General features: G+C 39.0%; 1 protein-coding gene across 1 annotated transcript in view; it reads left to right on the top strand.

Annotated features, from left to right (window-relative positions):
* The window catches only part of LOC308097523 (metabotropic glutamate receptor 4-like), a gene marked incomplete at both ends in the record, with an annotated part of 111,432 nt that overhangs the window by 56,990 nt on the left and 32,043 nt on the right, over positions 1 to 22,399 (top strand). Inside the window, 3 exons of the mRNA XM_080445342.1 lie at positions 853 to 1,007; positions 1,958 to 2,098; positions 14,270 to 14,470. Coding sequence (XP_080301468.1) covers positions 853 to 1,007; positions 1,958 to 2,098; positions 14,270 to 14,470 — 497 coding nt within the window. The remainder of the gene's footprint in view (positions 1 to 852; positions 1,008 to 1,957; positions 2,099 to 14,269; positions 14,471 to 22,399) is intronic.

Below are 22,399 nucleotides of genomic sequence, written 5' to 3'. Positions count from 1 at the left end.
CCTTTCTCCCACCCATTTTGCCAGCCTAGGCTGGCTCAGGGTGGAAGACAGGGTTAAACAACTAAAAATGGGACTGGCCTTCAAAATCGTAAATGCAAATTTGCCCGATATGCCCCCAATTCCCGCATATCTGAGTAAATACCTCCAAAAGGTTAGCGACACCCACAGTCACAATACCAGAGGGAGCGTTAACAACAATTTGGTACCACCCACCCATAAATCAAACATGGGCAAATTCTCCTTCTACAGCACTGCCACCCAGGATTGGAATAGTCTAACTCCATCCCTCAAAAAATGCAGTTCGCTGGGCTCATTTAAGAGAGCCTTAAAAAATCACCTTTCAGGAGGCCAAAGGTGGAGGTAGTACCATTTTCCCGTTAGACAGCAGACCCCCCCCCCCCCTGTTCTTGTACATATTTTTTTTCCCCTCTTTTTTATTTTTTTTGTTGTACATAGTGTTATATATTGTTTTTGGCTGTTTATTTTGTAATGATATTTGAACTGTGGTGCCACTATATATGCCTATGAATTAAATACCAAGGCCCTCATTGGAAACAAGTCCGCAAGGACTTTTATGAACGGACCTGTTAGACAAAGTATTTTAAATGTAACTGTGCTGTTTTACATTTTTTGCCTAATAAAATATTCAATCAATCAATCAATGGACCCTTACAGGTCTGTAACTCTGAGAGTGTACTAATGTAACCAAATGGACCCACGGGTCCATTTGGTTACATTAGTACACTCTCAGAGTGGGGGGAGGAAAAAAAAGGTTTTTAACCATTGACATACCTGACACATGACACTAATTCAACCATCATGTGTCACATGTCTCCTGTCTCCACCAATCAGGCGTCTCCTGGAGGCGGCCAAGAAGGCCAATCAGACGGGCCATTTCATCTGGGTGGGCTCAGACAGCTGGGGGGCAAAGGTCACGCCCATCCTCGACCAGGAAGAGATGGCCGAGGGGGCGGTGACCATCCTGCCCAAACGCCAGTCCATACGAGGTAATTATGATAATATATGAATATTCATAATGACAGTCCATACGAGGTAATTATGATAATATATGAATATTCATAATGACAGACCATACGAGGTATTTATGATAATATATGAATATTCATAATGGCAGACCATACGAGGTAATTATGATAATATATGAATATTCATAATGACAGACCATACAAGGTATTTATGATAATATATGAATATTCATAATGACAGTCCATACGAGGTAATTATGATAATATATGAATATTCATAATGACAGTCCATACGAGGTAATTATGATAATATATGAATATTCATAATGACAGACCATACGAGGTATTTATGATAATATATGAATATTCATAATGACAGTCCATACGAGGTAATTATGATAATATATGAATATTCATAATGACAGTCCATACGAGGTAATTATGATAATATATGAATATTCATAATGACAGACCATACGAGGTATTTATGATAATATATGAATATTCATAATGACAGACCATATGAGGTAATTATGATAATATATGAATATTCATAATGACAGTCCATACGAGGTAATTATGATAATATATGAATATTCATAATGACAGTCCATAAGAGGTAATTATGATATGAATATTCATATGAATAATAACAGTCCATACGAGGTAATGATCGTAATGATAGTAATGATCGTAATGATCGTAATGATCGTAATGATAGTAATGATCGTAATGATAGTAATGATATTAATCATCGTTAATAATGATAACGATGATAATGGGGTCAAGTGTCCATGGGGTCAAGTCTTCATGGGGTCAAGTGTCCATGGGGTCAAGTCTCCATGGGGTCAAGTCTCTATGGGTTCAAGTCTCCATGGGGTCAAGAGTCCATGGGGTGACTAATCGATAGGAAAAATATAAGTAGTTTTTGCGTGAACTATCCCTTTACTGTGTTGTTGGTGTTCTCGTAGGGTTTGACCGGTACTTCATCAGCAGAACTCTGGAGAACAACAGGAGGAACATCTGGTTCGCTGAGTTCTGGGAGAACAACTTCCAGTGCAAGCTGAGTCGGCACGCTCTGAAGAAAGGCTCCGGGGTCAAGAAATGCACCAGTGAGTAACGCTATGAACTCTTAAACATCTATGTTCAGTCAATAGAGAATTCCGGACAAGCCTTTATCTGAACTCATTTAGAGACCTGAGGCCCATTCCAAAAACGCCTTCTAAATCCTGACCTAAGTTTTCAGAGAAACGTCAAATATTTATTCAAAAATTACAACAAATGTATGTTGCTATATACTATAGCAACAGGAACCCCAAAATTGCAGTATTGATACTTTTATTTAAGTAAAACATGTGAGTACTTCTTCCATCACTGTATCTTCCATATAGCTGAATGGTTAGAGGATCTTGAAAGATAAAGAAAAAAGCTAAATGTTAAATAGGCAATTCATTATGAGTACTCGTACTTTTGGCACCTCAGTATATTCTGATGCCAACACTTTTGTACGTTTACTGTTTTGTACGTTTTAACATACATTTTTAATACATTACTTTTATTTTCCATTTTGCAGTAGTAGCAGTTTCTAAACAGTGTTTCTAAACAGTGTTTCTAAACAGCATTTCTAAACAGCGTTTCACGGCGAAGAAAAACAAAGCCGAGATAATGCCGTTTTAGAGGGGGACTTAAACAGGAAGCAGGCCGAAACGGAAATCTTCGATTGACGTCATTTCCGTATCCGGTGGTGTTACAATGAAATGTATCATTACGAGAGATGAAGGACGGTGAGATCTTTATGAAATCAAAGTATTTTCAAAATTATGTTTTTTACGTTCTTGGCAGAATTGGTAATTGGAAATAATTACGTTTTTTACGTTCTAGGCAGGGAATGAGTTAACAGAGCATTTCTACATTGAGATATTGCTAATTGTACTTGTTTAAAAACTCTTCAGTACGTCTTCCTTCCATCACACAGTATGATGATTTGCCGTGGATTAAAACACATGATGTCGTTGAGTCTAAATCCATAACGCTACATCTATTTGCACTTTAGCAGAGATAACAGATACAGATGTAAGCGTTTTCATTTAGCTCCAACATAATGGCTTTTCAGATGGAGGATGGGATGGTTGTCATTTCATTAGGCAGGAGGAAATTAAACGTCGGACATCGTTTTGAGGTTAATTGTGAGAGCAGCGGCTTAACGACACCGTTACATACGCTGTTAAAACCTAATCAATAAAGATGAAAACATAATCGATATGAAATGCAATCAACTCATTAAGAGACAAACTCTCAGCTGGTTAAATCCTGTCTGAGCGTTGACTCACTGGACTCCAGTGGTAGAAAGTAACTTAACACATTCAGTGCCAGGTATTAATTCATTACTTCATCCGTCACTGACAGAAGTTTTACCTTAATTTGTGTCTTTTTGACGATCCACATTTCGTCACCTTGCTAAACTAATGGCCTAAGTCAGGGGTCTTCAACGTTTTCAGGCCAAGGACCCCCTAGCTGAGAGAGAGATGAATCAGGGACCCCCTCAAAATTATATAAAATTGTGTTACAGATGAATGTTTTCTGCTCTTTTTTCCCTCTACACCTATAACTCTTTGCCGAAAATAGCCGATCTACAAGCTCACAACGCCTTGCAGCGCGAGGCGTTGTGAGCTTGTAGATCTGCTATTTTTGGCTAAAGTTCTCCTCAGAAAAAGGGATGCTAGGGTTCAAGTGGTTAATGTAAAAACAATAATAATCATATCACAAAGATTTGGCAGACCCCCTGTAGTAACTCTGAGGACCCCCTAGGGGTCCCGGACCCCCTGTTGAAGACCCCTGGCCTAAGTCATGTTTTGAGGAAAATGTTATTTTTGCCGTCAGCTCCTCATGACACTGGAAACCTCTGGTCAAATCGCAGCATTCATAGGTTGGTGAAGAGTGCCCTCTAGCGTTACCACTTAAAACACAGTGATAACTTAGATTTACGTCAATGACAGTCAAACAATTCAACAAGGTAAACACATACATAGAATACAGAGAGACAGTGTAGTGTCTCAGTAAACTCTATGTATTCTATGATCCTATAGTTTACTGAGACACTACACTGTCTCTGTATTCTATGATCCTATAGTTTACTGAGACACTATACTGTCTCTGTATTCTATGATCCTATAGTTTACTGAGACACTACACTGTCTCTGTATTCTATGATCCTATAGTTTACTGAGACACTACACTGTCTCTGTATTCTATGATCCTATAGTTTACTGAGACACTACACTGTCTCTGTATTCTATGATCCTATAGTTTACTGAGACACTACACTGTCTCTCTGTATTCTATGATCCTATAGTGTCTCTGTATTCTATGATCCTATAGTTTACTGAGACACTACACTGTCTCTGTATTCTATGATCCTATAGTTTACTGAGACACTACACTGTCTCTGTATTCTATGATCCTATAGTTTACTGAGACACTACACTGTCTCTCTGTATTCTATGATCCTATAGTTTACTGGGACACTACACTGTCTCTCTGTATTCTATGATCCTATAGTTTACTGAGACACTACACTGTCTCTGTATTCTATGATCCTATAGTTTACTGAGACACTACACTGTCTCTGTATTCTATGATCCTATAGTTTACTGAGACACTACACTGTCTCTCTGTATTCTATGATCCTATAGTTTACTGAGACACTACACTGTCTCTCTGTATTCTATGATCCTATAGTTTACTGACACACTACACTGTCTCTGTATTCTATGATCCTATAGTTTACTGACACACTACACTCTCTCTGTATTCTATGATCCTATAGTTTACTGAGACACTACACTGTCTCTCTGTATTCTATGATCCTATAGTTTACTGAGACACTACACTGTCTCTCTGTATTCTATGATCCTATAGTTTACTGAGACACTACACTGTCTCTGTATTCTATGATCCTATAGTTTACTGAGACACTACACTGTCTCTCTGTATTCTATGATCCTATAGTTTACTGGGACACTACACTGTCTCTCTGTATTCTATGATCCTATAGTTTACTGAGACACTACACTGTCTCTGTATTCTATGATCCTATAGTTTACTGAGACACTACACTGTCTCTGTATTCTATGATCCTATAGTTTACTGAGACACTACACTGTCTCTCTGTATTCTATGATCCTATAGTTTACTGAGACACTACACTGTCTCTCTGTATTCTATGATCCTATAGTTTACTGAGACACTACACTGTCTCTATGTATTCTATGATCCTATAGTTTACTGAGACACTACACTGTCTCTCTGTATTCTATGATCCTATAGTTTACTGAGACACTACACTGTCTCTATGTATTCTATGATCCTATAGTTTACTGAGACACTACACTGTCTCTGTATTCTATGATCCTATTGTTTACTGAGACACTACACTGTCTCTGTATTCTATGATCCTATAGTTTACTGAGACACTACACTGTCTCTCTGTATTCTATGATCCTATAGTTTACTGAGACACTACACTGTCTCTGTATTCTATGATCCTATAGTTTACTGAGACACTACACTGTCTCTGTATTCTATGATCCTATAGTTTACTGAGACACTACACTGTCTCTGTATTCTATGATCCTATAGTTTACTGAGACACTACACTGTCTCTCTGTATTCTATGATCCTATAGTTTACTGAGACACTACACTGTCTCTCTGTATTCTATGATCCTATAGTTTACTGAGACACTACACTGTCTCTCTGTATTCTATGATCCTATAGTTTACTGAGACACTACACTGTCTCTCTGTATTCTATGATCCTATAGTTTACTGAGACACTACACTGTCTCTGTATTCTATGATCCTATAGTTTACTGAGACACTACACTGTCTCTCTGTATTCTATGATCCTATAGTTTACTGGGACACTACACTGTCTCTCTGTATTCTATGATCCTATAGTTTACTGAGACACTACACTGTCTCTGTATTCTATGATCCTATAGTTTACTGAGACACTACACTGTCTCTGTATTCTATGATCCTATAGTTTACTGAGACACTACACTGTCTCTCTGTATTCTATGATCCTATAGTTTACTGAGACACTACACTGTCTCTCTGTATTCTATGATCCTATAGTTTACTGAGACACTACACTGTCTCTCTGTATTCTATGATCCTATAGTTTACTGAGACACTACACTGTCTCTGTATTCTATGATCCTATAGTTTACTGAGACACTACACTGTCTATGTATTCTATGATCCTATAGTTTACTGAGACACTACACTGTCTCTCTATTCTATGATCCTATAGTTTACTGAGACACTACACTCTCTCTGCATTCTATGATCCTATAGTTTACTGAGACACTACACTGTCTCTTTGTATTCTATGATCCTATAGTTTACTGAGACACTACACTGTCTCTGTATTCTACGATCCTATAGTTTACTGAGACACTACACTGTCTCTGTATTCTATGATCCTATAGTTTACTGAGACACTACACTGTCTCTGTATTCTATGATCCTATAGTTTACTGAGACACTACACTGTCTCTGTATTCTATGATCCTATAGTTTACTGAGACACTACACTGTCTCTCTGTATTCTATGATCCTATAGTTTACTGAGACACTACACTGTCTCTCTGTATTCTATGATCCTATAGTTTACTGAGACACTACACTGTCTCTCTGTATTCTATGATCCTATAGTTTACTGAGACACTACACTGTCTCTGTATTCTATGATCCTATAGTTTACTGAGACACTACACTGTCTCTCTGTATTCTATGATCCTATAGTTTACTGAGACACTACACTGTCTCTGTATTCTATGATCCTATAGTTTACTGAGACACTATACTGTCTCTGTATTCTATGATCCTATAGTTTACTGAGACACTACACTGTCTCTGTATTCTATGATCCTATAGTTTACTGAGACACTACACTGTCTCTGTATTCTATGATCCTATAGTTTACTGAGACACTACACTGTCTCTCTGTATTCTATGATCCTATAGTTTACTGAGACACTACACTGTCTCTGTATTCTATGATCCTATAGTTTACTGAGACACTACACTGTCTCTGTATTCTACGATCCTATAGTTTACTGAGACACTACACTGTCTCTCTGTATTCTATGATCCTATAGTTTACTGAGACACTACACTGTCTCTCTGTATTCTATGATCCTATAGTTTACTGAGACACTACACTGTCTCTGTATTCTATGATCCTATAGTTTACTGAGACACTACACTGTCTCTGTATTCTACGATCCTATAGTTTACTGAGACACTACACTGTCTCTCTGTATTCTATGATCCTATAGTTTACTGAGACACTACACTGTCTCTCTGTATTCTATGATCCTATAGTTTACTGAGACACTACACTGTCTCTCTGTATTCTATGATCCTATAGTTTACTGAGACACTACACTGTCTCTGTATTCTACGATCCTATAGTTTACTGAGACACTACACTGTCTCTCTGTATTCTATGATCCTATAGTTTACTGAGACACTACACTGTCTCTCTGTATTCTATGATCCTATAGTTTACTGAGACACTACACTGTCTCTCTGTATTCTATGATCCTATAGTTTACTGAGACACTACACTGTAGAAAAAAAAAAGATTTTTTTTTTTTGTGGCTTTTCTAGAGCAGACATGCAGCTGTGAGCTCTGGTGTGACGTCAACTCGCATTCCTTGAGTCGAGTAATCAATGCAATTAAAAAAAAAAAAAAAAAAAAAAAAGTTTTTAATTTTTTATAATCAAATCAAATATTCGAATACTTTTGGGTCGAATAATTCGAATACCATAAATCACTATTCGTTAATGCCCTAAGAGACACTAATGACATCTACAAGTTGGACACCACTACAATGTTCTGGTCTTTAATTAACACCAGATAGTAGGGGGTACTAAGTGAAAAATCGTTACGCGGCGGATAAAAGCATGAAATTTGATACAGATGTCCCTTGGGTCATCCTAAAACATCCTAGAAGGGGTGCCCAAAAAAATCTTAAACAGGAAGTGAGTTATGGACAAAATCCAAAATGGCCACCTAAACTGTTGACCGTTGACTCAAAAGACACCAAAATAATCTCCAAAAAGCATAAAATGTGGCACACATGTCCTTTGGGTCATCCTAAGACATCCTAGAAGGGTAGCCCAAAAAAATCTGAAACAGGAAGTGAGTTATTGACCAAATTGAAAATGGCCGCCTAGTGTTGTCGATTGACTCAAAAGACAACTAAAGAATCTCCAAAAAGTATAAAATGTGTCACACATGTCCCTTGGGTCATCCTAAGACATCCTAGAAGGGGTGCCCAAAAAAGTCTTCAACAGGAAGTGAGTTATTGACTAAATTGAAAATGGCCGCCTACAGTGTTGGCGATTGACTCAAAAAGCCTATAGAATCTCCAAAAAGTATACAATTTGGCATATATGTCCCTTGGGTCATCCTAACACATCCTAGAAGGGGTACCAAAAATAATCTGAAACAGGAAGTGAGTTATTGACTAAATTGAAAATGGCCGCCTACAGTGTTGAAAGATGATGCAAGATACCTACAGAATCTCATAAAAGCATGAAATGTGGTACAAATGTCCCTTGGGTGATCTGAACGCATCCTACAAGGGGTGCCCAAAAAGGTTTTAAACAGGAAGTGACCGCCTAAAAGCAGTTGACACAAAAGAAAACATAAGGGGACGTCATAAAAGTGTATAATTTGGTACGTACATTGAGTGCTTCTTAATATATCCTAGAAGGGGTTATTTATTTGTTTGCTTGTTTATTAAACTTTTTAGGAAGGGACCATGTTGAAGAAATTCTAAATGGCTGTTTAAACAGTTGACCATGGCAGTCTGCATATTATGCAGACTCAATACGACAGGTTATGCAGTGCATAACTTGCCGTATTTTGTAGTCTACCTTCTGTTTTCATTTCTACATCACTTATTTATTTTACTTTCTGCATAATTTTTTTATTGTACTCTTTGAATCTTCTTTATTTATCTAACTCTCTGCATATTCTCATTTATTTTACTCTGCATCTTATCTTACTCTGCATATTCTTATTTTACTCTCTGCATCTTATTTATTTTGCACTCTACATCTTCTTGCTTGTTTTACACTCTATCTTCTCATGTATTTTCTTCTTGATCATTACTGTTTTTTTGTGATTAGTGTTTAGTAACTACATGTATTCATGTGTGCCATTTCGCAATTACCAGCACATTGGCATAATGCTCTGCAAGGTAACCCAGCATCCCGGCATCTACACTTTCTCGAACAGAAGGGCTCAGCTTTGCAGCCACACTTGAGTTCTCTACAAACTTAAGCAGCCTCTGGCAAGAGTGTCCATAAAGGTGTCCACGAATCAGCGACTTTAATTTATTTGTCAGGAGATGGTAGAGATTGCATAGCTTTCAGGCTTCTGGACCAAATGCTAGATTGGCTGCTCGATTTGAATATTGTAGCAGTGCAGCCCGTGTGGGAGGAGTGTTTTCCATTGAGAGACTATTCAAACTTTTTTTGGCACCCCTTAGGATGCATTCAGATCACCCAAGGGACATTTGTACCAAATTTCATGCTTTTATGAGATTATTTTTTATGAGTGTCTTTTGCATCATCTGTCAAGACTGTACACAGCCATTTTCAATTTAGTCAATAACTCACTTCCTGTTTCAGATAATTTCAGGCACCCCTTCTAGGATGTCTTAGGATGACCCAAGGGACATGTATGCCATTATGAGATTCTTTAGTTGTCTTTTGAGTCAATCGACAACACTGTAGGCGGTCATTTTCAATTTTGTCAATGACTCACTTCCTGTTTAAGATTTTTTTGGGCACCCCTTCTGGGATGTCTTGGGATGACCCAAGGGACATATATGCCAAATTGTATGCTTTTATGAGATTCTTTAGTTGTCTTTTGAGTCAATAGATAACACTGTAGGCGGCCATTTTCAATTTTGTCAATAACTCAGTTCCTGCTTAAGATTTCTTTGGGCACCCCTTCTAGGATGTCTTAGGATGACCAAAAAGACATGTGTGCCAAATTGTATGCTTTTATGAGATTCTTTAGTTGTCTTTTGAGTCAATCGACAACACTAGGCGGCCATTTTCAATTTAGTCAATAACTCACTTCCTGTTTCAGATTCCTTTGGGCACCCCTTCTAGGATGTCTTAGGATGACCCAAGGGATATATGTGCCAAATTTTATGCTTTTTGGAGATTCTTTTGGTGTCTTTTGAGTCAACGGTCAACAGTTTAGGTGGCCATTTTGAATTTTGTCCATAAGTCACTTCCTGTTTAAGATTTTTTTGGGCACCCCTTCTAGGATGTTTTAGGATGACCCAAGGGACATCTGTATCAAATGTCATGCTTTTATCCGCCGCGTAACGATTTGGCCATTTTTTGTGCTTAGTACCCCCTACTAAGAGGAACTACAGCACCTGGTTCATCAGGTCACTCTGCCACCATCATCGGGACAAAGATGTTTGTATTTGGTGGCTATAGGGGCTGGGGGGCCCAGGGACTCCTTTACAACACCATCAGAGTGTTTGACACAGAGACCGACTGCTGGCTGAACACACCTTCTGCACAGCTTCTTCCAGAAAGACGCTGTGATCATTCAGCCTTTACCTACAATGGAGAGCTGTATGTATATGGTGGTGAAAACTTTCACCAGTACCTCAATGATCTGTGGAAATACAATCCAGAGACCTTCTCCTGGAAGAAGGTTGAGCCCAAGGGGAAAGGACCAGGTCCAATGTATAGTATGTGCTGTTGCATGGTGGGAGATCGTATCATCCTCTGTGGAGGAAACAAACCTGACAGAACACTCTCTGATGACCTGATCATCTTAGACTTGAGTCCTAGTCTGAAGACGTTATGTAAGCTATCAGTTATTCAGTATGATCTGGAGCAGTCTGAACTCCCACACAACATCAGATGGGAACTGGCAGCCATGACTACCAAGAGGAACTGAAAAAAAGATCTACTCTACACAAAAAAAAAAGAAAGAAACAATGGCTCAATGTTACAGGTTAATAAATCACAGATGACTTGAGCACAGTCCATAATGATCTTCTGTGTTTTACTTTGGAACCATTAATAAGAAAGCTTCTTGTTTGGGAGAGACCAGGAACAAAAGTAACAGGGGGCAAAAGTAACACACTCAATAACTCTAATTAGAAATAAGCTAGAGGGGTGAGACTTCTTGTGCACATGCTCAGTAGGGTCCTTTCACTGCCTATGGAAGGATAGAATGATCATTTCATCTCAGCAGAAGTTTTTCAACAACAAACTGATTTTGAGGTGTAAATGTAAATTTTTGTGTGTACGTTATTTTCCTTCTGCTGTCTAAAGATAAGATGTCAGCTAATTTAAACTTGGATGAATTGTATCTCTATGTTATTGGTCACAAATTAACGTCAGTAGCCTATGCTACTATAGGTGTTTCTAGCTAGAATATGGGATTTTATCATGGTTGCCCCATCGGGGGAAATTGTAACAAAGTGACCGGGGTCAATTGTAACAATGTGTTTTCAATGCAAGCATATTTTTTTGTCTGGGATTTCATACTTTTATGTTAGTAAATGAACATATTTCACTAAATGTCACTACATTTCAAAGTAAAAATACATTTAAATAAAAAATAGACATACATTTGAAAAAACAAAATTGAAAAATAAAATTATTCCAATAAAAATACAAAATAATTGTAATTATGTATATAAAACATTTGTAAGTAAAACTGTTAAATGATAACAAATTCATATTACTTAGTGATGTGCTTTTATTTGAGATACAGTGTATTAATATGACTTATTCTTACAGTGTTACAACTGCCCCCGTCACGGGGGAAATTGTAATACTTCAAAGTAATATTTTAGTCTTGTCCTTATTAGTGAAAGCTTAAATGTTATTATTAATTAGGGCACATATATATGTTTCTTATAGCAAAAGATGACTAGGATATTTCAAGTAGTCTTTGAATTATGAAGAAAAATACAAAAAGTGTTACTTTTGTCCCCGGTCTCCCTACCTGCACCAAATAATCACCTTTTGATTCATGTTTGTGATCAATAACGAGACCCGGTTAGAGTCTGATGTTCCAATATAATAACTGTATCTGTTGTTTAACAGTAAATAATAATCAAATCCCCCCTTCCTAGGAAGCAGTCTAATGATCATATTCTAACATTCCAGTTTAATGTAAATCATGAAAAACTAGAGGTTGGGGGCTCTACGTGGCCCTCACACCTATGTCACAAACTGCCAGCCAACATATTGGTGCTGTGGGAACCAACGCACGGCCATCGGTCACGAGGACGTCCCACCATGACATACGTGGATGTACTCAAGAACGATGCAGGAGCACAAAGTACCAACGAACTGACCAGATGTCTGGAGAACCGGGATGACTGGAAGCAACGATGGAGGACCACCTAGAGAGAGAGAGAGAGAGAGAGAGACACCTACGTCACACCGCCAATCTGACTCATATGTCCATATATGGAGATCTCTGTATCTGTCAGTCCTTGTCCCTTTTATGCCCATATATGGAGATCCCTGATGTCATCAGTATATGCCCATATATGGGCATGCTGATATGCCCACATGCGGAGATCTCTGTATCTGTTTGCATGCTGAACTAGAAGCTATTGTTTTTTCACTTTAATACACATCTAAATAAAGTCATTGAAATCCTGAGGGAAAAAAAAAAATCCTAAAGATGATGTCACTGGTAGGCGGGTGTCCACAACCCTCCTCTGAGACCAGGGGCGTAGCCACGGGTGGGCATAGGTAGGCCTGGGCCCACCCATTTGTTTTTTCTGCTTACCCCAAAAATATAAATATATTTTAATGTTTTCATTTTTATCATATTCAGCCATTTTGATAACCGTGTATATATAGGTATCCCAAATCCGTCACGAACCCGCAAATAAAGTATAAAAAAGTTCTGGCTATGCCACTGTCTGAGACCGAGTAGATTTTTTTTTTACAATTGTATAAATCATTTATACAGTAAAGAACCTGGGGGTTATTATTGATTCTGTATAGAATTTTAACACATTAATCATGTTACCAAAATTGCCTTCTTTCAAAATGTAGTACTTTTTCCACCACTGCTCACGCACGCTCGCGCACGCACACGCACACACACACACACACACACACACACACACACACACACACACACACACACACACACACACACACACACACACACACACACACACCCACACATTCAGTGGTGGAAAAAGTACTCACAGTTTTTACTTTTTTCTTTTTTACTTTTTTTAGTAAAAGCATCAATACTGCAATGTAAAAAATACTCTGTTACAAGTAAAAGGCCTGTGTTCGAAATGTTACTTGAGTAAAAGTACAAAAGTATTGGCATCAAAATGTACTTAAAGAACCAAAAGTAAAAGTACTAAAATATTAAAAAATAGCAGATCTACAAGCTCACAACGCGTCGCTCACAACGCGTCGCGTCGCGCTGCGACGCGTTGTGAGCTTGTAGATCTGCTATTTTCAAATAGCTTATGTATAAAATAGGGCTAAAGTGTTTAATGTATGTTTTATAATGTAATAATGTATATCTGCAAAGTAACTAGTAACTAAAGTTTTCAAATAATTGCAGTGGAGTAAAAAGTACAATATTTGGATCCGAGATGTAGTGGAGTAGAAGTAGAAGTATTGGAAATTGGAAATACTCAAGTAAAATACAAATACCTAAAAACTATACTTACACGTTGCCTGCCAATAATGCATATATGCATTCTTTAGAATCCATCACTTGCCTGCCAAGAATGACTTAGGTTTTAAAATTTGACCCAAAGACCAAGGAGATATGATTTTTCGAAGATCTAGACCCCTATCCACTTCCTTGTTAACTTAAAACTTAAAAATTCTGTATCTCGGCTCCTGGGTACTTTTTTGTTTTTTCAATGAAAAATCTCTGGCAGAAAACTGCAAAAAAATGTGAAATAATTCTGGCAGTCAATGTGTTAAGTACAGTAGGCTACTTGAGTAAGTTCCACTTCACACCCACACACATCACACACACCACACACACCACACACACCACACACATCACACACACCACACACATCACACACACACCACACACACCACACACATCACACACAGAGGGGAAAAACACCCATTCTCCGTCCCTCCAGATTCTACACATTGAGAATCACAGTTATATATTTATTTCATAACGCTTTGCCGTTTGTCCTCTTCCAGATCTGGAGCGCATCGGTAAAGACTCTCAGTACGAACAGGAGGGGAAGGTCCAGTTTGTGATCGACGCCGTCTACTCCATGGCCCACGCCCTGCACGCCATGCACCGCGACCTCTGCCCCGGCAAGGTGGGGCTCTGCCCCCAGATGGACGCCATCAACGGCAGCCTGCTGCTCAAGTACATCCGACAGGTCAACTTCACCGGTGAGCTCATCTGATTGGTCCATTGATTGACGGCGATGGGGAAAGTACTCAAATGTTTTACTTAACACATTGGGTGCCAGAATGTTATAATAGCATTGCGTTCGGTGCCGGAAATCTCACCGTTGCGCTGCGCTGTACTGTTTAGAGCTCTAGACCCCACGACGAGCAATCCATGAAAAACAATGCATGTGTAGGCTACAGGGTGCACAATGGTCCTGGCTAAAGCCTGGAACAACAACAATGTCTCATGTGAGTCACCGTTGCAGAGCGATCGCGCATCGAGAATGTCTCGTTTTGCCCACTGTAAAAAGTTAAGGAGATACAGAGGTTTTTAGCAAGGAGATAGAATGGAAGCGGATGGGAGACAGATTTTTTGGCACGGTGATCCATCTGTCCCTTAACTTCTTAGAGTGTTCATGGGTGATTTCAGGGCGAAAAAAAATAAAAGGTAAAAAAACGTAGATTTACGTTTTTTGGCTTTTTGGCACTCCACGGGTGTATTTGCGAAACCGTAATATTACGGTTTTGGCACTCAATGTGTTAAGCAAAAGTATTGAAAGTCCAGAATAAAAAATTCACTTGAGTAAAAGTACAAAAGTATTGGTATCAAAATGTACCGAAAGTACCAAAAGTAAAAGTACTAAAACGTTTGCTAATAGCCGATCTGCAAGCTCACAACGTGTCGCGATGCGACACGTTGTGAGCTTGTTGATCGGCTATTTTCAAATAGCCTAGGTATACAGGGGTCGACTATTCGTTCTGGCGCGACCTTCAAAAAGCTGCCCCTGGATGGCTCTGAATGGCTCTGGACAACGGACGGAACCTCTCTCAGTTAACACCCCAGATTCTTAGCACCGCCCCGTTGAAATGTGTTATTTTATTTCAAGGTGTAGTGTGGCCGTTCAGCCACGGTGTGGCGATTTCTGCAGCTGCTCTCTGTCATCTGGTAGTTAAATGGTGGATAGAATATGTTCGATGAACAAACTTGTTATATCAACATAACGCATCGCATCTGCGACACGCATGGCGTGACGGGGCATCAATTAATTACACATTAGTTTAGATGACTCAGTTACTCAGTGAGACCAGTTGATCATGTTTAAACACGTAAGGACCGCACGTAACTCCCTTGTACTCGGCGCATAAATAAAAAACAGGCTAAAAATGAACCAGCAACTAACACCCTTGTTTTAATTTCCATACTCTATGACTTCCACTTTGTTTTTAGTTTTTCATATATCCTATATATAGCTCAGGAGTGCCCAACCAGCAGTAGATGGCGGGCTCATGACCACCAGAATATTTTGGATAAATGATTTATTAATTCGGAGGGGAGGAAAAGAAAAGAGAGCAGTCCCGTGGATGGTTTTCCACTGCCACGCCCACCACTGAGCTCCATGAATACTTCAGTGCATGGTCGTACCAAACATAGCAGATCCACAAGCTCTCTGAATTCAAAATACATTGCATTCACGAGTGTTGATAGCTTTTACATCTATTTTCATGGTGCGACATGTCCATAAATCAAGCATTGATTGGTCAATAAACCTGGTAGTTGGGGCTGAAAATATCTGATCTATAAACTCATAACGCATTGCGTCCAACGGTCTGTGGTGATGAAACACACAAGCCTCCAGAGTAAGACGTTAAAATGACCCCCAAACATGTGTGGATTGATTGATTGATTGATTGATTGAAATTTTTATTAGGCAAAATAATGTAAAACAACACAGTTACATTTATTATACTTTTGACTAAAAGGTCCGACCAAAAAAGTCCTTGCGGACTTGTTTCCGTTGGGGTCCTTGAATTAATTTCATAGACATATATAGTAGCAACCAAACAGTTCAAATATCAACATAGAAATACAGAGAAAAAATACCACTATGTACCCAAAAAAAGCATGAAGAAAAAAATATATATACCAAAAAAAAGGGGAGGGGGGTCGTCTGTCTACCGGGAAACTGGTAGAAGTGGAAGTGAAATAAGTGGAAGTGAAATAAAGGCCACAGAGAGAGATTTGGTTTCATAATGTTTATACTCCTAATGTTTTATTTCTTATTTCTTAGCACTGAACTGTTTCACATGCATCAATGTGCTCTGAACCTTTTCTTTTGTAGAACGGCCCTTCCATCATTTAAATTGAACGTTGAAATGGCATACTTTTTATTTCACACTTCAGCACTTTGTAATAACTTTGTTTTCATAATTGCTCCATGATTATTCTACAAAGAAAGTTGAACGTTTCAATATAGGATTAACCCTTTAAGACCGGGAACGCATCTGTGTCATTTTTTTTATTTCTTTGGCTATTAAAAAACGATTCACAATTTTGAAAAATCGTGAAAATGTGTGCAAATCTTTGAATATATATTTCCTAAAGCGAACATTTGTATCTCAAATCTCAAAATTTTGAGATGGGGGTCCGCGGCCAAATACATCATCTAAACATGTTTTCTAAATCCTGACATTATGTTGCCATATGCTCCAACTTTTCCAAGTCAAGGACCCGCAAAATGATATGTATTTGGCCCGTGGACCCCATCTCAAAACATGTTGTTCCAGGGACCTCCCAGAAGCTCAGATCGGAGTTAAACACGTTCGCAAAAAAATAGCAGATCTACAAGTTCATAGCGCGGCACTCGGTGCTATTTTTTTTTAATGGCCAAAGAAATCTCAAATGACGCTTTCCCAGTCTAAATGGTTTAACCCAGTCTAAATGGTTTAACCCAGTCTAAATGGTTTAACCCAGTCTAAATGGTTTAACCCAGTCTAAATGGTTTAACCCAGTCTAAATGGTTTAACCCAGTTTCCTATAGAGTCTAAAACCATTGAAAACAGAGACTAAACTCACAGTTAACACATTTAGACCGGGAACACATTGATTGATTGATTGATTGATTGATTGATTGATTTAAATTTGTAATTAGGCAAAAATCATGTAAAACAACACAGTTACATTTATAATACTTTTGTCTAAAAGGTCCGTCCAAAAAAGTCTTTGCGGACTTGTTTCCGTTGGGATCCTTGTATTAATTTCATAGACTATATAGTAGCAACCAAACAGTTCAAATATCAACATAAAATACAGGGGAAAAATAACACTATGTACAAAAAAATAAGGAAAAAAAGCAAAAAGCATGAAAAAATATATATACAAAAAAGGGGGAGGGGGGTCGTCTGTCTACCGGGAAACTGGTACTACCTCCTCTTTTGGCCTCCAGAAAGATGAGTTTTTAGGGCTGTTTTAAATGAGCCCAGCGAACTGCATTTTTTGAGGGATTTGAGGGACATCTGTGTGAGATTTTCAGATTTCTTTGGCTATTAAAAATAGCAGATCTACAACCGCATAGCACTCTGTGCCGCGCTGTGCACTTGTAGATCTGCTATTTTTGTTTAAATCATGAACATTTGCGCAAATCTTATATATATATATATATTAAAGATGAGGTGCCGTGATTTTCAGTGATTCCCCCCCCCCTAAAACATAATCATCAGGTATTATGGTTATACTAGGAGGAAGATTGTTTTCAAAAAGTGTACAGAAATTGTTAAAATTATGTTTTTATGTGGACACGCCTCCAGTTCATTAAGTATACCTGGTTCTCACCTTAGCACCTCCTCCACCACCTTAGCACCACCCACCTGTCCTAGTCCCTCCTCCTCCTCATGTCCACACCTGTTGTGTTATGATAATGAGGGGGAGGGTATGTTTTTACTATGTCATTAAAGCGCTGTTTCTCTATTGGCACGTTTGACCCTCAAGGTTTCAGCCTCCAGGAAGAAACTCAAAATAGTCAGAGAAGACATAAAACACCATAAAAACACCACCAGGGGGCTTAATGAAGTTCTATCAACCTCATAGACACATGAAAAAGAGAAAAAGTGCAAAACCATGGCACCACCTCTTTAATACAACCATGGCACCACCTCTTTAATACAACCATGGCACCACCGGCACACATTTGTAACTCAAATCTTTGTTTCTGGAGGATTCTACAAAATGTCATCTAAATCCTATGTTTCTATATCAGTGGTTCTCAAACTTTTTCATGTCAAGGACCCCCAATATTATATGTAGGACCCCCACCTCAAAATATTGTGTTTACAAATGTTCCCTTTAAAAAATATATATATTCAGATTTGCACAAATGTTCCAGATTTTTCAAAAATAGCAGATCTACAAGATGGTATGTTTTCTGATCAGGGAGTGTGTGTGCACAGTTTCACAGCGACCGGGGCGACGGTGCCTGAGATTAGCTGGTCGCACACGGACAGGACACACACACACGGACACACACGGACGGACACACGGACAGACGGACAGACATGGGGTAAAACACACTCTCTCGCCATGCCTTTCGGCCTGGCGGAGACAATGAAGCAGCACACAGAGGAAAAACTCAATGGCGCCCCCTCTAAGAGGAAATGGCGGCGCCCTGGAGAAAGCCAGGAATAAGGTGAATACAAGCCCCTTAGCCCACGTACCCATAACGTGTGGTTTTGTGGTTATTATTATTACTCCCGGAACCAGTGTGTTTACAGTTAAAACGCAGCCTGGAAATCAATGCTCCTCCAGACACATTAGCGTCTTCATCCGCTCTGTAACGTTGGTCCACTTCATCCTGGAGTCTGCAGTCTGTGGCCGGTGGAATGGAGACGCCTTTTAAAAGCTTTCTTTTCTTAAGGAAAAACGGGAAACGTCCATAATAATAATAATAATAATAATTTGAGCCGCATGTATTCCTGGAAGTCTTTACTGTACATTACTGTACATACATGCTGACTACATGAAAGAAGAAACCTGTCTGCGTGGTGGAAGAAGTAAAAGTACCAATACCACAATATGGAAATATACTCTGTTTTACCTTTGTATATTTTGACACCAATACTTTTGTACTTTTACTCAAGTAAATTTTGAATTCCAGACTTTCTCTTGTAACAGAGTATTTCTACATTGCAGTATTGATACTTTTACTTAAGTAAAACATGTGAGTACTTTTTCCACCACTGGGAAATATACTCTGTTAGAAGTAAAAGTTCTGTATTCACATTTTATACTCGAGTAAAAGTACAGAAGTATTGGCATCAAAATGCACTTAAGGTACCAAAAGTAAAAGTACTCGTTATGCAGATTATCTCATTTCAGGTTTCACAATGTATAAAAGATATTTTGAAAATAGCAGATCTACAAGCTGTGGGCTGTGTACTTGAGTACATGTACTTAGTTACTTTCCACCACCGATGCTGACTATGTGAAAGAAGAGAGCTGCCAGCCACTAGAGATACTGTTGATAATAAGATGATCCTTATTGATGCACTAATGTACTTACTGTACTTACTGTACTTACTGTACTTACTGTACTTACTTCAGTACTCCCTGGTAGTGCAGAGAGAGAGAGAGAGAGAGAGAGAGGAGAGAGAGAGAGAGAGAGAGAGAGAGAGAGAGAGAGAGAGAGAGAGAGAGAGAGAGAGAGAGAGAGAGAGAGGAGAGAGAGAGAGAGAGAGAGAGAGAGAGAGATCTGTGTCATTTTGATTACATTCATACATTCAGCAAATGAATAAGCTGCTCTTGTGTTTGAGTTGAACATGTTGAGCGTCACCGTTGTGGACTTCTGTACAGTGTGAGCTTGTAGATCTGTTGAATTTGTTGAAGAGATTTGGTCCTGAAAAATAGGAGAGGGCCCGGTCAACCAAGTAATAATATGCTTAAATGGTTAACTATCAGTGCACTGAATCACACAAGTATAGTCTGTTTATGTTTTTAACACATTTATGATTTATTTATTGAATATTTATGTTTTAGTTCAGGCAGTACCATGGGGGGGGGCGGGGGGGGGGGGGGTGCAAGTCACGATGCAAGTCTCTCTCTCTCTCTCTCTCTCTCTCTCCTCTCTCTCTCTCTCTCTCTCTCTCTCTCTCTCTCTCTCTCTCTCTCCCCTCCCAGATAGAGCTATGACTCATGGTTGTGGTTGATAATAATGTTCACTCATCATAAACTGCGTTCACATTTAACAAGGAAACGCTGCAGATACAAGCACAGAGCCATGTGCTACAGAGCAACAACAGATACAAGCACAGAGCCATGTGCTACAGAGCAACAACAGATACAAGCACAGGAGCCATGTGCTACAGAGCAACAACAGATACAAGCACAGAGCCATGTGCTACAGAGCAACAACAGATACAAGCACAGAGCCATGTGCTACAGAGCAACAACAGATACAAGCACAGAGCCATGTGCTACAGAGCAACAACAGATACAAGCACAGAGCCATATGCTACAGAGCAACAACATGACTATAATTCATACCTGTTAATATGTTGTTAGTGAATACACTTACATCTATACGCTGGCAGAAATAAAACATCATTTGCTAAGCCACTGCCAGCGATTTTCGAGTGTTTTCAGTAACCTTTGAAAAAATCATAGAATATTATATCTCCAGAGTATCACCTCACTCTCCCTGGGCTACCCCTCCCCTCTATTTAACATTCAGGAGGTGTAGTTCCAGACTCTATATAACATTCAGGAGGTGTAGTTCAGACTCTATATAACATTCAGGAGGTGTAGTTCCAGACTCTATATAGCATTCAGGAGGTGTAGTTCCAGACTCTATATAACATTCAGGAGGTGTAGTTCAGACTCTATATAACATTCAGGAGGTGTAGTTCCAGACTCTATATAACATTCAGGAGGTGTAGTTCCAGACTCTATATAACATTCAGGAGGTGTAGTTCCAGACTCTATATAACATTCAGGAGGGTGTAGTTCCAGACTCTATATAGCATTCAGGAGGTGTAGTTCCAGACTCTATATAACATTCAGGAGGTGTAGTTCCAGACTCTATATAACATTCAGGAGGTGTTGTTCCAGACTCTATATAACATTCAGGAGGTGTAGTTCCAGACTCTATATAACATTCAGGAGGTGTAGTTCCAGACTCTATATAACATTCAGGAGGTGTAGTTCAGACTCTATATAACATTCAGGAGGTGTAGTTCAGACTCTATATAACATTCAGGAGGTGTAGTTCCAGACTCTATATAACATTCAGGAGGTGTAGTTCAGACTCTATATAACATTCAGGAGGTGTAGTTCCAGACTTTATATAACATTCAGGAGGTGTAGTTCCAGACTCTATATAACATTCAGGAGGTGTAGTTCCAGACTCTATATAACATTCAGGAGGTGTAGTTCCAGACTCTATATAGCATTCAGGAGGTGTAGTTCCAGACTCTATATAGCATTCAGGAGGTGTAGTTCCAGACTCTATATAGCATTCAGGAGGTGTAGTTCCAGACTCTATATAGCATTCAGGAGGTGTAGTTCCAGACTCTATATAGCATTCAGGAGGTGTAGTTCCAGACCCTATATAACATTCAGGAGGTGTAGTTCCAGACTCTATATAGCATTCAGGAGGTGTAGTTCCAGACTCTATATAGATTACATTACATTACAGTCATTTAGCAGACGCTTTTATCCAAAGCGACTTACAATAAGTGTATTCAACATTAGGTAGGGAACGAAAACTACTAATCACCAGAAGTCTTTAGTGCATTTTCTGCATTTTCTGCAAAAACAAGCAACCAAGAGTATACCTAGCGCTAAGGTAAAAGTGCAATATATCAGCCACCTATTTCCTTAAACAGATGAGACAAAAATAGCTAAATCAAATGAGCATGAGCTAAAACAAATAAGTGTATCGACTAAACAAGATCCAATAAACAATACAGCAATAGAAAACAAGCGTTCGTACAACTAGTTAACAACAAGTAGGTCAGGCAGAGAGGAAGGGTAGTGTTTCCTGAAGAGGTGGGTTTTTCAGCCTGCGGCGAAATATGGGCAGTGACCTCTGCTGTCCTAACATCAGTGGGAAGTTCATTCCACCACTGTGGGGCCAGAACAGAAAGAGTCGTGACCGTGTG

The sequence above is a fragment of the Gymnoscopelus braueri genome, assembly GCF_963280865.1.
Source record: "Gymnoscopelus braueri genome assembly, chromosome: 12".
Lineage (NCBI taxonomy): Eukaryota > Metazoa > Chordata > Actinopteri > Myctophiformes > Myctophidae > Gymnoscopelus > Gymnoscopelus braueri.
Note: the sequence above shows the minus strand (reverse complement) of the source record. Positions and strands in the feature narration are given on the sequence as shown.